Source organism: Ochotona princeps, chromosome 11 (genome assembly GCF_030435755.1).
Source record: "Ochotona princeps isolate mOchPri1 chromosome 11, mOchPri1.hap1, whole genome shotgun sequence".
In the NCBI taxonomy this organism is placed as follows: Eukaryota; Metazoa; Chordata; class Mammalia; order Lagomorpha; family Ochotonidae; genus Ochotona; species Ochotona princeps.
Genome location: NC_080842.1, coordinates 43,950,878 through 43,967,889, shown reverse-complemented (window position 1 = coordinate 43,967,889; position 17,012 = coordinate 43,950,878). Strand labels below are relative to the sequence as shown.

General features: G+C 41.5%; 1 protein-coding gene across 2 annotated transcripts in view; it reads right to left on the bottom strand.

The window, feature by feature from the left end:
* The window catches only part of TXK (TXK tyrosine kinase), a 55,999-nt gene that overhangs the window by 13,789 nt on the left and 25,198 nt on the right, over positions 1-17,012 (bottom strand). For both annotated transcript variants that reach the window (XM_058670138.1, XM_004579117.2), the window contains 5 exons: positions 12,633-12,687; positions 9,393-9,472; positions 7,971-8,101; positions 3,792-3,866; positions 1,633-1,804 (listed from right to left, as the gene is read on the bottom strand). In XM_058670138.1, coding sequence (XP_058526121.1) covers positions 1,633-1,804; positions 3,792-3,866; positions 7,971-8,101; positions 9,393-9,472; positions 12,633-12,687 — 513 coding nt within the window. The remainder of the gene's footprint in view (positions 1-1,632; positions 1,805-3,791; positions 3,867-7,970; positions 8,102-9,392; positions 9,473-12,632; positions 12,688-17,012) is intronic.

The following is a 17,012-nucleotide window of genomic DNA, read 5'->3' as shown; positions in this document are numbered from 1 at the left end:
TGGTTCGCTACAAGTAGCCACAACGGGCAGAGCTGGGCCAGTCCAAAGCTAGGGGCCAGGAACTTCTTCCAGGTCTCCCACAGGGGTTCATGCATTCATATCTTTAACCATTTTTGCCTTCCCAGGCCATTAGCAGGGATCTGAATTGGAACTGGAGCAGCCAGGATTTGACCCAGGCGGATGCTGGTGCCACAGGTGGAAGATTAGCCTGCTAAGCCGCTGCATCAGCCCTCATTATTATCTTCCTATGCTGGATTTTACCCAATATGCAGGAATACTATTGTTGTCCTTTAGACAAAGGAAAGTCATGATCAGATGCAATAATCTAGGGAACCAGGTCCAGACAGATGGATGCCTGGGGTATCTGAGGATGCAAACACATCGTTAGGAAGCTGATGTCACTGGACAACAACATTTGGCATCACTCACCACAGGATTTTCTCTATTGGATGTGGATAGAAAGACTGTTTCGATTGGACACTTGGATATGGGTTGAGAATGCCAAGAGTCATCATTGCCCTGTCTTGAAAAGTGAGTCTGGTTGATTGTGTCTGTTATCTATTTTGTCATTCAGTTTGCTTTGTTTTTATCTAAGTAGGATCTGCAAGGGTGGCCAGAACTCAATTGCCCCAGACAATGGAGCAGAATCTAAGGAATGCCACCTGAAGTTTGCCTTCTTTACCACATTGTTTTTCCTCTAAGTAAATCTTGACTAAGTATTTAAAGAATGTTGATATGGGAGTCCACACTGTGGCATAGCTGCCTAAGCCTCTCCCTACTGTGCCAGCATCCCATATGTGCCAGTTATAGTCCTGGCTGCTCCACTTTTGATCTAGCACCCTGCTAATGCTTCTGGGAAAGCAGCAGAATATGGCACAAGTGTTTGGGCCCCTGCATCCATGTGGGGGACCTGGAGGAAGCTCCAGGCACCTGTCTTTGACCCGGTCAGGCCCCAGCTGTGGTGACCCTGTGGGGGGAATAGGCCAACAGATGGAGGATTATCTCCTGTGTGACTCTCCTCTCTCTGTAATTCTGCCTTACAAATATTTTTTAAAATAAATCTCAAAAAAAGAATGATTATTTCAATTATGCCAAATTATTAACTTGTCCTGCTTGAACCTATATCATAGTCATAAAAAACAGCTATGAGTCTAGAGTCAAAATACGATCGCAGAAAAATTAACAGAGGAGGGCAGGGATCTGCAAGAAGCCACTTCTTCAAAAAACATGAACTTATGGTTACGGGGAACAACACTTTCAAATAATGAGCAAGACACTGGTGATCACCACCTGGACAAAACCAACACTTTGCAACTGGGTAAAGGGAAAAAAATCAAGAGTCCATATGAGACACCTATTATTCCCTTGTCATGTTTGTAGATATCTCACTAAACACACACACTGACCCAGTGAAGCAGGTGCTGACAGCCCTGTTTCTACGGGGAGGAAAGTGAGCCTTGGCAGTGTGAAACACCTTGCCCAGGCCACACAGAAGCCCAATGGCCAGCCTGGATGAGCTAACCGGCTGGGGCAGTTATGATACTAATCCAGGTGTGGCTGGCTGTGCACCCATGGTTTTCCCATGCCACCAGGATGCCCCAGGAAGCACACCTGGGTGTTGCTTATACTCACATCATGACTTTCGCCTCTTCAATGAAATCGTCCTCTGACATGGAGCCTTCGTTGATGGCCTTGATGGCCACCTGGAAATGCGCACGCCATTCCCCTAAATAGACCACCCCAAACTGACCACTTCCGATCTTCTTGACAAATGCCAATTCAGATGGATCTATCTCCCACTTTTCTGGAAAAGCAAAATATGCACGTGATAATTAAGAAAAGAATGTTAAAATTTTTAGAGCTGGAAAAAGGAAACTTAGGACTTGGATACCCTCATTTAACATAGGAGTTAAACAAGTGTAAATAGTTGGAGAGGATTTGTCCTATTTTGAATACTCAGGTTGTAGCTTAATTGTGTAATTCAGAATTCAAGTTTTAAAACACAAACTTTCCTTACATGGAGGAAAACAACCAACCAATTATGAATAACAGAACATGCTCTCTTTTCATAGACATCCGTGATGGGGCCCTCAACTAAATCTACCAAAACTCTGGGTAGGCCTGGAGCCAAAAATATATATGATATATCCCCAATCTGCTTTTGTCCTAGCGAGCAAACCCATGATACTCCCTTCTCTTGATGTGGATTCCTTCTATTCTCCTTCTAACCCTAAAGGTTTTTCTGCCTTAGTGCTACCTTTCCTTAGGGAAAAGTGATTGATTCATCTGAAAACATGTTCAAGGTTAGAATTCTAACACATACTCAGAGAAATTTGAAGTGAAATTTGTTCCCATAGATTACTCACTTTTAAGAAGCAAATCAGGGGAAAAGAATAGTTTTTAAAATAACCCTCTTGGAAACTCAAAAGAATCAAATCTTAACTGATAAGCATCTCCTTTTTTCTATAATGAGGGTGCCATCTGCTGGAATATTTATAAAATACAGTTTAAACAACTACAAGCTGATAGCTACGCAGAGCAAAGGTTCCAAGTATTTAAAAACTAACATAGTCACGGTACCTCCCTTATCAGGCAAGTGTAATAAGCCAGTCCCTAAAGGACAAACATCATGTTTTTCTGATACAAGGAAACATTCATGCAAAATATAAAACAGATATACAGGTAAACAATATATAACATAGATTCTCATAGATAAACTACAGATCTCCCTTTCAGGTAAAAATAAACAAATCTTAAAAAAAAAAAAAAAAAAAATTGGCTGGGATAATACTCTGCTAGCTCTGTCTTCAGACCAGAGAGGGTATACCTAAGAAGACGTTGAACTTGACTGGACAATAAGATGCTGGACTCTATGTTTGGTGTATGCTTGCAATGGGGGAATCTCAACTGAACTTGAGCTGTGGTTATGCAACAAGGTGGAGGAATCCACCATGGTGGGAGGGTTTGGGCAGGGGTGGGAGAACCCAAGTATCTATGTAACTGTGTCACATAATACGATGTAATTAATGAAGTCAAATAATAATAAAAAAAAAAAAAGAAAAAAAAAAACCCTGCTTAAGTCTATTTTAAGACATCAAGGAGCACCATGTGTAACTTAACTAAATTGTTAATAGGTGAACTTTTCATTATGTATAGAACTTTTAATACAAAGGAATAATTTACACACCACTACATCATGAAATCATGTATCCTAAGGAGAGTTTTTGTTTTAAATCTTGGTCATAGCTCATACAATAAAATCGAGTCATCCTTTTCCTTCAGTATATTTTGGGTCCCACTAAAAAGAGCAATTTAAGTAACTAATATGTCACCAAATTAGAAAATAGGCTGTTTTTTTCCCCACAGATTTGTAAAAACACATTTGCATAGAAAGTGGTTCAAATGAAGCAACCGTGCAAGCTTACTTTCTTTAGAGAAAGTGAAGATGAACCTTTAGCAGATCTTTCCAGCAGATTCTCCCAGCCACCCCTGTGACCAGAAAGCGACATCCCAAACATACAAATAAAAAGACTTGTAATTTATCAAAAGAGCTAATATAGATACAGATATAGATATATAGTGAAATTTGAAATAAAACTGAAATATGTCTCCCCAAACTTTAAATGGTACCTTGTGAGATGTTTAAGCACAAGAGAAGACTTCAAACTTGGAAAAGAAATGCACCTGGAGACAGACCTTTCAGAGAGCCTGAAAATGTAAGAACCCTTAGGGGACCTGGGCAGATGTGCCTCTGCATTAGATGTTTTCCTCGGCGAGGGTGAACACCTTACCGTAGCTAAAACCAGCAGTGGCTGGAAAGCTGTTGCCCATCAATCCTACTGGAGAACGAAGACGCGTCATGAGTCCTAGGCAGAAGGAGAACCAGCATTTCAAAGTTAGCTTGTAGGGTGGGAGGAACCAACACACGTCCTAGAAGCTAGTATTCGCCTTTCAATAATTGGGCGTTTATGTGACAAGTCAGCCTTTGCTCATTTTTCCCATTGGAAAGCCATTATTTGTAAAATAATATTGGCTCAATTTAAAGACTCAAAGAACAGAGAGGGCCAAAAACATCTTTTGTAAAATCTTAATACCCAGAGACATGAGGGTATTTCAACAATATGTGAGAAGCAGCATTAAAAGAAAAGTTTACTTTGGTAGGAAAAAAAAAATGAAATCCATACATAGGATTTTTATACTACACATTTTCCATAAATTTACTGAAGACTTCCCTTACACACTGTTATCAACTGGGTGAACATCTTCAGAAAAATCTCTGCAGGTGTGATGGAAAGCATGTGTATGTCCAACACATCTTACAAAAATCCACCTGATCCGTGTAAGCTTTTGACATGACGCATGTCAATGACCTATATTAGAGACTATAATTGAGTCTAAGGCTATTTCCAAGATTTCACAATTCTAAAATATACATTCTTAAACATAATATTTGTAGGACCTCTCAAATGATCACTTATAAACAGGCCTTTTGATGAGAAGACAGTCATGCTGCAGCTGATTGGCAGGTGGCCATCCTACAAGGACCAAGAGAATGATGCTTCCGGGAAAAAAGAACAGCAGGTGCAAAGCTTAGAAGCACATCATATGTGCCTACTGTGTGTAGGACATTCCTCCAAGTAAATCCCAAAGATCTCAACCGATCCAAAAATTGGTTAGACAAGGACTCTAACTACAGAGAGCTCAATCTCAAGGAAAACTGCTGGTCAGAGGCCATTTTGATAGAAAAGGAATAGACGAGGTGCTGCAGACATGTGTCAGGTGTTCTGGGACACTGAAAGAGCACCCAGCACACTGCTGGACCCAAAGAAGGCTTCTGGAAGGGAATGACAGCAGCCATGCATCTGACAGGTGCAGACATCCCATGAGGGGAACTAGAAAAGCACATTCCAGGCAGAGGCAGGGAAGGACACCACAGGGCAGAAAGTGTGATGCCAGGGGCTTGAGCAGAAATTGGCAGGAAGGCAGAGATGAAAAAGTATAACTGAATGTCAGTAAGTGTTCTGGTGCATATGGACCCCGGAAGCTATGCTGGGGAGCATTCCATCTTCCTGCCGGGGGCCCAGAGTCATCAAAGGACCCCAATCAAGAAACGGCACAGTCCTATTTGCCTTTCTGATGGATCACTCTGGCACTAGCACAGAGGTGGAGGGAAGGAGAGCTGTGAAGACACTCAAAGTTGTCCAAGTGAGTCATGGGCAGGACAGTGCTTACAGGTGGGAGGGTAGGATCTCAGGGACATACATTTATGTTATGATCTTGACAGACTTATGGTTCCAGATCATGGTTCCAAATTTACAGAATTAATTGTTAGGTACTGAAGGAAAACAGAAGCATCTAGGTAACCTCAATGCCTATTTTTCTGTTTTATTTTTCGAAAGGCTGAGGGACCAAGAGGGCGACAGAAACAGAGAAATAGAGATCTTCTGCCCACTGTCTCACTCCCAAACACCAGCTGTAGCCAGGAACCCAGAGCCCAATGCAATGGCTCACATGGATGGTAGGGACCCAAGTCCCGAAGCCATCACCTGCCTCTCCGTATGCTCGTTAGCAGCCGACCAGAAGCAGAAGCACAGCAGAGACTCAAAGCCAGGCTCCCTGACATGGATGCATGCAGCCAAGGCACAGCTTCATCACTGTGCCCAAACTCACTCCTTTTCTAGCTTTAACATTGTTATGTGCCCAAGGTTTTTCTCCAGGATGTGTTGCGATGGCTCACTGGTCTATGGCTCTCTGGCAGAATGCAATCTGTCCTTCCTGACATTGCTCCTTGTTCGGGGAAGGCAGTGGGTCACCATGGGCTCAAAGGGCCAGGGAGGCAGGATGGTCAGTGTTTCCAGTCAGTCTCATCTTCAAACTGGATCTTCCAACATACCCTCACATGATGGGAGCAGCCTGGGCCTGAGGGATGTAGCATGGCTGCACAGACATGAGGAGACAGGAAGTTCGGGAGGCTAGGATTCCTGTGGCCTAAATCTCGGCAGAGAGACCTACCAGCTGCATGAGCACACTACCCCACAAGCTGTGCCTCCGTTTCATCATCTGTAAGAAGAACAGCTCCTACTGCAGGACACTGCACTGGAGATTGAATAAATATACATGAAATTGCTCAGAGTACGGTTGACCCAGATTAATTTTTTAATAGATGAATCAGTTCTTTCTGCCTTCCTGCCTTCTCTCCTGTCACTCTCCATTCTTATTTTATTTTCTTCTTTCTTTTCCTTTTTTTAAGATTTGTTTATTCATATTTGACAGGCAGATTTACAGATAGAAGGAGAGATAAAAAGAGTTCTTCCTTCCACTGGCTTGCTATCCAAATGGCCACAATGTCCAGAGCTGAGATAAACCAAAGCTAGGAACAAGGAGTTTCTTCCAGGTCTCCTATGTGGGTGCAGGGTCCCAAGGCTTTGGGTCATTCTCTACGGCTTTCTCAGGCAATCAGCAGGGAATCGGAGCAGAAGTGGAGCAGTCAGGACAGGAATTGGTGCCCATTTGGGATACTGACATTGCAGGTAAAGAATTAGCCTGTTGAACCACTCCGGCCCATCTTTATTTTGCGCTTTTTTTAATAAAACAGTCATCACGGTTCCATATTCCAACTTCTTTTTTTCAATTTATTGCTTCATTGACCCAGTATTTTATTTTTAGAATTATCTTTATGGTATTCAACATGTTAATAAGGATAATCTGTGGGCATTCTCATAAAAAAAAAAAGTCACACTCTACAGTGTTGCTTCATCCCAGTCTTGATCCACAGAGATGAATACTAACATTGTCTGGTCTGCTGTAATTTTATTCACTTAAAAATTTGCCCTGAAACTTTGGCAGAGCTTCTCCGTATGCACACAAGCACAAGTTGCAGTTGTTGCTGTTTTCCACAAACGGAACTGTGACTCCAGCAGACTTGTCTGCTGTCCTGCTTGACCTGACACCATCTCCTTCATGCCTTTTGCTGTTAGCACATTCCGATCCCCCTTACTCGTTTTTCCTCACCCTATGACAACTGTGTCTTGAATTTTATCTTTGATGGAAGGGACAGAAGGGCTAAAGGAAAAAACAGAACTAACCTCCTAAGCAGAGCTTTCTAGCCAGCCTCTCTTGTCCCTCCCTCTCCAAACTCCCAGTGACTATCCGGAATATCCATGTTGACTCTTCCTGTAAGTGGCTAGAAATTCCTTTGGAATTCTGCCTTATACTAGAACAGTGCAGCCAGTAGCCTCTTCCCAGAAGACTTTTCGATTAACACAGTTTTGCATGAAAGAAATCTAAAAGAAAGTACTGCATGACAAGAAGTTAAAACAACAATTACAAAGTTACAAGAGGTCACCAGGGCTGTGAAAGTCTCCCCCAGGGACTCAGGTTAGGTGAGGGCAGCAGACTAGAGGTGTGGATGCAATTATTGTGTAACTTGTGAGAATCCTGAAAGGTTCTGCAGAGGACAGGTAGGCACAAAGAGCAATTCTTGTGAACAACAGCTGGACAAGGAACCTCAGGTGGATATAAGGCCAAACTACAGATGTGAAAGGTTGCGTTTTGGGTAGCTTTTTCCCATCCTCCAAGCAAAGAATGACAGATGAAGACTGTGAGGCAGTTTTCTAGTGTGACTGCCTGAAGCACAGAACAGAGAGAAGGCTGCACCATTACTTTAGATTCCAGGACACTGTGACCCATGTAAGTCACTAACAAATGTAGCATGACCAGATGGTCTCTGACTTCTCCGTCACCTATCACTTTTCTGAGCTGGCAGAAAAAAATCAAAACTCAACCCAGTTCTGCCTCCTGAATGGGAAAGTAAAGAAGCATAAATGAGGAGGACACTGCTCAGAGAACAGACTGTGTTTTAAGCACTACGTGCTTTCTCAGAGCAGCTCATTCCCATAGGGCTGTAGGGCATGTGGTTGCCTATGCTGGCCCAGCTCCCCAGCACCCTGGCCGCAAAACACATAACTCACCAGCTGCATTGTGTTGGTGGTACCAAATCAACTCAGGAATGGATTGGAAGAGGTGTCTCTCGGCCACATACCAGCGTCCTGAGTCATTCCTTTTAATCTGATAATGTTTTATCATAGCTTCCACCGTGCTTCTACAATCAATGAGATGTGATTTAGTAGGCAAGTCCAGGTTCCCCTTGGCAATTCAGAGCATTCCTGAAGCCACTGACCCTCCCTTTGAAACCCAATCTCCACCACCACACACTGAAGAGATGGATGGATGGCTTCCAGCTGACCAAGCCTTGCTATCTCATTAAAACTCCTCCACTATCTCAGTGTGTGACCTCAAATCCAAATGTAATTTCAGCCAAACCTATCCAGGCAACAATATGGTATCCCCTAAAAGTTCACCTCTTAATGGACGTTTAGAAGTATTTACTTAATATCAACTATTGATGAAATAAATGAGGGCTGGGAAATGGAAACAAGAGGAAAAACTAACCTAAGACGCAGGAGTGAGTACGTTCTTGCCATGGGGGTTTAAGGCCCAACACCATTAGGAACCTAGGGAAGCACCCATCAGCACCTCAAAACTACACCCCCAAAGTGTAAAGAGGTTGAGTTACCAATGCCCCAACCCCCATGCCTTGCTTATAGAGTGCTGCGCCAGCCATGTGATCTCCCAGAGATTTCCTGCTCAGTCCTGTTAGATCCCTGCAAGCTCCCACAGCAGCACATCCACTTGGAAAAGCCCAGGGAGCTCTCTGAGGACGGGAGACCTCACCGTGGTCCACCTCCATGAGGGTCCTAAGGAATCCAAGCAAAGCACCCACGCTATGGCCAATCTAACCCATTCAGTTGACAGTGGAGAAAAAGAGCATGGGAGAGATGAAGTAGCTTATCCACTGTCACACAAAGCATGTTACGGATGTCCTGTGAACTGGCCAGCGCTCCAACTTCTAGGCCAGCAATCAGCTCCCCGTGCAAGGCTCTAACACTCCCATGCTCTCTGTGTGACATTGTTTCCATTAAAAAAAAAAAAAGAAAAGAAAAGAATGCAGAGAGATAATTCTTTTTAAAATATATGCTTGTTTTCAAAGGCAGAATTAGACAGGAGAGACAATGAGGCAGCTGGCAAAGTTGCCACCTGTGAATCCACAGTCTCCTATTTATGCTGGTTCAGTCCTATCTCCACTTCCGATCCAGCTCCCTGCTAACACGCCTGGGAAAGCAGTGGAGGAGGGCGCAAGTGCCTGGGCCTCTGCACCCATATAAGGAATGTCAGGCTCCTGGTCACTGCTGTCACCTAGTGAGCGAGGCAGCAGATGGAAGAATTTTCTCTCACACCTTTCTCTCTCTCACTACCCCTGAGTTTTACATTAAATAAATCTTTTTTAAAAAGAAGAAGAAATGTCTAAAGTAACCAAAATCACAATTGCTTACCTTCTGGCTTTTATAAATACGGAAATTGTGTAGGATCCCAAATGTCTTGAGTCTCTGACAATAAAGGCACCTTCTTTAGCCTGCAAAATAATTCATGCATTATACCAGTGTATGCCTTAGAAAGACAAACCTATATCCTGGTGATGAAAACAAAAGCTATACCACCTTACTGTGGCAGTCTATTCTATTCTATTCAGTCTATTCTAGTCTATAATAAAATCTTATTAAATACACAGGATATTTTTTGATTGACATAATTACACCTATGTATAGACATGGTGATATTTCATCACGTGTAACACCATGTACTCATCAGCTCAGGGTAACTGGCATATCTATCACTTCAAACATTTATCATTTCCTTATATTGGGTACAATCAAGATCCTCCCGAAAAGCTATTTTGAAGTAGCTTTTATTTATAAACAATTAATTGCCATCAACCATGGATATCCTACTAACAAAAGTGTTCATTTTTCTCACTAGGTTTTCAATCCACCCGAGATTATTTTTGCTTCAGGTAGGGAATCTCATTTCAGTCATTTTCCTAGATAAATGATTGACATAACAGAGTGTAGAACAGTCCTCAGATCTTGGTGATTTGCAGTACCTGGAAATGCTCCCTAGATAAATCTGCACAATCAATGAAGCCAACAGGAAAGGTGTCTGTCTGTTTTTAATGAGATAAAAGGATTCTCAAGTTCATATGGACAAAAAATATATTCACTATTTATGGAAAAAGAAGCATAATGAGGAAGGCTGATCCAATAACAAAGTTTCAGTACTTAAAAGAGGGCAGTACACGAATAGGTAGGCTGATCAATGCAACCAAATAGAAAGCTGGGTACAGTCCAAAACAGGAATTTTTATAACAAAAATGGAATTTTTATCCAATGAATAAAAGATGGATATTTGGCAACTTTCCAGGAAAAAAAAAAACATATTCAAATCCACATCTCCTTGCTTAAATCAAAAGAAATTATAAATGAATCAAAGATAAAAATGCACAAAACAAAGCCATTGAAGTAGGCAAGAATCAGGGAAATTCTTTTGTAAATAGATACACAGAATCTACAAATCCTGCCAAAAAATAAAAACAAAATGCAGAGCATATGAACAGACTGGTCACAGAAAATACAAATATGTAAAATGTAACATATCAAAAATACTTCAAATTCCAAGGGTGAAAGTAACTCAATGAAGCCCCCACTGAGATGAGGTGTCAGGAAGAAGAGACCCAGGTGTTTCCTAGCAAGTACTGTAGGGAAACAAAACCCCTTATGTTTGGGGCTGGTAGGTAAGTTGATACAACTCCAACAGAAAGCAATGGATTAGCGATGAAAATTAGTAATGGATACTCTTTGTAACCCAGAATTTGTACCTGGGGCAGGGGGGATTTATCCTGCAATTATACTAAAAAAAAAAATGGAAAAGGAAATGCATGAAGGCAAAATATACAGGGGCAGGGATTGTGGCTGCGTGGGTTAAGAAAAATGAGCTCAGGACATTCCCAAATGACCAAAACAAACTAGGAAAGTTCTGTACTGACAAACCAATACAATCCCTCACCCAATGAATTGAGAGGAAAAATGTGAAACAGCCATTGGCAAGAGTAGGGGACTACCTCCTAATCATAGTGCATGCGAACAATTTCCTTGAGCCATTAAAAATATCACTGACACTAGACCTCTAACAAACTGTGACCAAATAACTTTGCAAGAGTGTCCATTGCAGCACTGTTTGTAAGGAACGCTTTAAACGTTTTTCAACATTGAATTTGTTTTCATTCATATGGAATCTAGTGAAATGATGCATGTGATCTATATCTACCTACAGAGAAGATTTCTTTAAATGTTTAATAACAAGTCAACATACATGCACCTATGAGCTCTTTACGCACAGCGGTTAAAAACATCTCAAACAACACTATAGGTTGTATCCGCTCTGAAAAAATGGAGACCCATTCTCTTATGGAGGTTGCCTCTGGGGAGTGGGAGACACTGAAAAAATGAGGGGTGGGCTACCAGTGTGGCAGCTGTAATGCTACTTCTCTCCAAGCTGTTGTGAACAGATGTGAGTCCCTGTTTGTATCAGGGTTGCCTGCATGTGTGGGTTGGCTGTGTCATTTCCAGTTTCAGTGTCGGCAAGGAGATGAAACTCCATTTCAGATGAAGAATCTCTGAAACAGAATGAGCACGGTCCAGAAGGGTAGGCCACAGGACCCGCAGACTGCTCAAGGCAGACTTCTTCTCAACTTCCTCTGATGCTCTGATGCTGCCAGACCACCCTGACCTTCAGTGTTAGACCTGCCAGCCCCACAATGCACAGATTGCCTGCTGTGGACAGGCAAAGCAGATGCTATCTCTGTTGCACTCTCAAATGACCTCCCAGCAAGCACAGGTCCGCCTGTCCAGCCTCCATCCCCATTCCGGAGCTGCCTTGGTTCCTCCCTCCCCACCATGTCTATTTCCTTGCTTGAAGCAGGTCTTCATGGAAACATCATACAGAACCCCGTAAATGCCTGCACTTTTTATCTGTCGTTAATTAAAAATCACAAGATGAAAGAAAGAGCTCAGAGTTATGGAACTGATTCTTTGTCATTCACATTTCTAGATTTCCTCAACATCCGAGAGAAGTATGTCATAATGTGATACCTCTTACCTAGCTTCTAGTTTTGACTCTGCCTCCACCCCCATCTATGCTTCCTGACAGGTGGAAATTTAAACTACATGCATTTCTGTTTTGGCTTGACCTAAATGAGCAGTTTTGATCTGAGTTTGCTATTTTGACCACCTGGCTCTCCCCTTTGTTCTCAAAGAATGAAGAATTGCAGTACCATAAATTTTCCTGCATTTGAGTGCTTACTGAATATAGGCCAAGTAGAGGACAGGGTATGGATTTGGGATCTGTGAAGCATAAGGTATATGGACAGCCCAAATCCAGGTTTCCTGGAAGAAGGCACTTTGCAGTGAGTGACAAAATCTCAGTAGGTCAAGACTAAACTCATTTCAAGAGAAGCATCACTTCTGAAACTACGATGAAAGAGAGCAGCAAACATGGTTACATACAACTACCCAGACTTACAGCTACCCAGGATGTGTCCAGTAGCAATGAAGTTCAAATGGCATTTTAGGACCACAAAGAACAGAATCTACCTTTTTAGTCGATTCAACTCTTTCATCTGTACTTCTCGCTCAGAAACTGTGAATATTCACCAACTATTTATAAGCACAGTGACTTACCTCTTGTCTCAACAGACGCTCTGCCTGATTTCTGGTAATGTTTCTGTGGTACCACCTGTCAAAGCCATAAACGTAATTGTTATCCCCTTTTTCAGAACAAACACCTGCTCCATTTCCTTCACTTTCCAGGACATACTTCAGAACTGATTTTAGAAATTAAGTGATTATTTTTGGATTCAAATATGCAACAATGTACTATTTTGTGTCAACTGATTAAATTTAAGCCAATATCTAGTAGATGGCATCACATCTCAATTCAACACATTTAGAATGCACTTTTGGGCTACTAAATGTGCTGTAAAATTCTATGAAAGGCATATGGTGTAAAAGTCACCACATTAACGTATACTGAGTTTTAGAAAGCAAACTGCAAAACAGCTGTTGATTTCCTCTTGGGAATTCTTTATGCAAAGGCTTTTTACATGTGCTATGTTAACCTTTGCTAAACTAAAATTGGCTCTTCCACATGTAACATTTCTTGACACATTGCCTAGCAATAGAGTTAAAGTAGAAGAATCAGAGTTAGCAGGGTGCATGGAACACCCAGCACATAACGGTACTTCAACAACCTCCTCTGCCCTCTCTCTACTCTCAGCCTACCCTCTCCACACTTGGCCACACTGGGCTAGCTCCCACCTTCAGATTCACCAACACATTTTCTGCCTCCAACCAAACTGATTCCTCTGCACATGTCATTAAATGACCTCGGAACATCAGAATCACCCACGTAGTAAACAAATCAAATACTATTTAGTGAGTTTGATACAGCAATACATTGTCAGTAAACAAATATTGTACAGGAAACAGACAAGGAAATGGCACCAAAACACGCACGCGCACACACACACACACACACACAAAATTGGAAAATGTTTGCTCAAAACAAGACTTTTTTTTAAAGATTTAAAATGTAATCCATTATTACCAGAAATGCTGTTTTTGTGGACAGTGAAAGGAAACACACACATAACTGCACCTTCTGCCACTGCGGGTGGCCAGATGGTGGCTGACTGAAACACCCGCATTTCTCTTAAGGAAGTAACCCACCTCGACACACGTTCTTCCCCTAACACCCAGGAGTCAAAAGAGGTCACTAGAGGAAAGCAGTCTGGTATCTAAACTTCCGCCCTCAAACTGAAAATGAACTTTAATTTAAAAAAAAAATGGACCACAGAGAATACAGAATTATTATAGATGTTTCTAAACAAAGTAATTTGATTACTCATCACTCACCACTGTTTGGGGAGCAGGAATAACTATGAGAGGACCTCAAAACACTCATGGAAAATGGAATTAAAAGAAAAAATATAGGAGCTTTATTTCTCAATATCAGCTCCATCCACTTCAAGACACTTTCGGAAATGACGATGCCAGCCATTTGGTTCACTTCTAAAACAGTTGAGGTTCTTGGGAACTTAAAAACGTCAGTAGAATATTTTTCACATTGTTAACAGAAGAAACATGGGCCATTGTTTTAAACTGGGGAACAAAAAGTTGGAAGAAGTTGAATAAGGGCTAGATGGACAATGCCTCATGATTTCCCCTAAACCTGTTACACCATCAAATGGTTTGATGAGAGGGAGGAACAGCAGTGTTGTTGTGGTGGAGGCCATGATGGTGCTGTTCTCTGGGCATGGACTCTGCCAAAACCTTGGCTGATGCTCCTAAAAACTGTCCAAAAAAAAAAAAAAATGTGTTTGCATGCTGATCCTCCTAAAAAGTCAGCAGGCAAAATGCCCTAGTCGCTGCTCGGAGTTTTGCTCCCAGTCAACCTGGGCCCCTTCCTCTCCTTGGTGGTAACTGCTTTGGTTTTTCTGGGTCTTCCAGGTCATCGTGGTAAGCCCTGCTTCATTTCCTGCATCATTCTTGATCCCTCTTTGTCCAACGTTTTCACTGAATGCTTCCTCTTGTTGCAGGGGAGCTGAGTGCAGCCACCTTGGCAGCCATTGGGCAGGCAGTGTGCGGCCTTTGATTCTGCAATGAGAGCTGTGGGCTGAGTCCAGAGAGATGCCCTTGGCTGTGTATGCCTTGCTGTTCATCATCAGTCCTCTTTAATTAGAGCATGGAGAAGACTTAGTTCTTGACAAACTGACAAGGATGGTTTGTCACTGTGGACTTTCACCATCAACATCATATCATCTTGACTGTTTTTATAACATTCATTGCTTAAAAGGCAATGTTGCAGAGAGACAGAAAAAGAGAGAAAGACACAGAGAAGAAAAAGACAGGAAGAGAGAATGAATGAGATTTGGTTTACTCCCCAAATAGCTGCAATGGTTCTAGCTTGGCCAGAATGAAGCCAAGGACCTGGAAATCCATCCAGGTCCCCCACATGGCTGGCAGTGGCCCAAGCACCCAGGACATCTTTGTTGGATTCTGACATTGCAGCCAAGAGCCTTACCCATAACACCACAAAGCCAGGTCCCTTGTCCTTTCTTATGTAAGCCATTTGTAAAATGATGATTTGGGAGGGAGGGCCAATGTCTTCATAACATCTTTGTAAAACATTCATGATTTCACCATGTCTCCACCCAAGCTTCCCCATCAGTTTGGTGGGGTTCAATTTGACAGTTCCTGCTGCTCAGACAGGGTCTTTCCAGATTCTTATCTTATCCTTTTAGTGCCTCAAACTGGATCCTGTTCAAAACACATTTACAGGCAGCAGCAGTTTATGTCAGTCCAAAAAGAAGATTTGAAATCCATGCGTGGTGTTTCTATAATGCTCATTTGTCATGAACTTTATGAAGATCCTCTCATATAATGCTAAACTGTGAACATTAATCAGCACTTTGCAATGAGTGGTAATTAGGAGAAAAGAATTCCAAGATGAGTTGGCATAGAAAGAAGGAATGTTCTCAAGATCACTGCAGCAATGTTAGAAACACAGAGCCAGTTTGAACAGGTTGGTCTCACAGCTGGCCAAGTTGCAAAGTTTGTATACTGAGAGTAGACAAAAATAATAATAGCTCACTAAAATGAGTTGAATCTGTAAGAAGCCAGAACTGCTTAATACTCAAAAAGGGAAAAACTAACATAAGTTGCAGTTTTTTCCAATAATACTATTTCACTGCTCCTGGATTGGTGTGAATGTTTTTGTTTATGAATGCATTTATTATAATAATGAACAGTATAAGAATATGTTAATTCTGTTTAAATACAATTAAAATCTATCCATATACATACACTGTTATAACAACTTCAGAACAGTAAGCAAAGATATAAGTACATCATACATTTGGAACTTTTAAAAATAATGCAGAATAACAAGGTGGAGGAATCCACCACGGTGGGAGGGTTTGGGGAGGGTTGGGGAGAACCCAAGTACCTATGAAACTGTGTCACATAATACAATGTAATTAATGAATTGAAAATAATAAATAATTAAAAAAAGCAAAAAAAAAATAATGCAGAATTTTATCAAGCAGGCAAGAGGTCAAAGGAATACAAGTTAGGGAAGGTTGGGAGCACAGCATTTTAACATCTCAGCTGTTTACACCATATGGTAAGCGTTGGAAGAGTCTTTAGGTGTCTGTTTTTAATGGCTGCGTCGGTAGCTCTTCGCCTACACAATACTGACTGAGTGGGATGGGCTTTACTGTCTTTTTTTTTTTTTAATTCAGCACGTTCACCTAAGGCTCAGTAAGCAATAACACCATCTTGAACATTTTGCCTGGAACCTTGATTAGATCCGAGAACATGAACCTACTTCCATTAGTCAGGCCCTGAAAGGATCAAGGGCCTGGGGCAGAGACGCTGAGGTGATTGAACCCATCCTTCTGGAAAGTTCAGGATCATCAATATGTTTAAAGTACCTGTAGTTTTCAGAGAATCTACTATATTAGCCTTTGCCTCTGATTTAACATGCATAATTATTTCAAATGTGTTGTTATTTGAAATGAACTTATTTTCCAAATGGTATTTGTAGTGTTAAGAAAATTTGATTTCTCATATTGGAGTTGGATTTATTAGATTTCCAGGATCATGCAAAGTCTTAAAAGAGGGCTTATTAGAATTGCAAATTTGTCCTGTCAGGAATGTGAAGTATTTGAGAAGATAATTTAATGTATCCCATTAATTAATGCAAATCAAATATTTTAGGAAATTTAATTAACTGAGTTTATAAAGAGGAATGTTTGTTTAAGGATGTTTGGTAGCTTGAGTGTGAATTAAAGTGATTGTTTTTAGACTTAAAAAAGTCAAGATTTACAAGTTGAGTGTGAGGACTTAGTGAAAACTAGGTTTTTACATTGCAATGCTGGTAACTCACATGTTCATTTAAACTTAGAAGAGCCACAAACTGTTCCATGGCCAAGGTTTCCCTGAGACATAAGAGGCCCACACTGACAAACATCTATTTCCTCATCGTCCCCTCCAACTGCC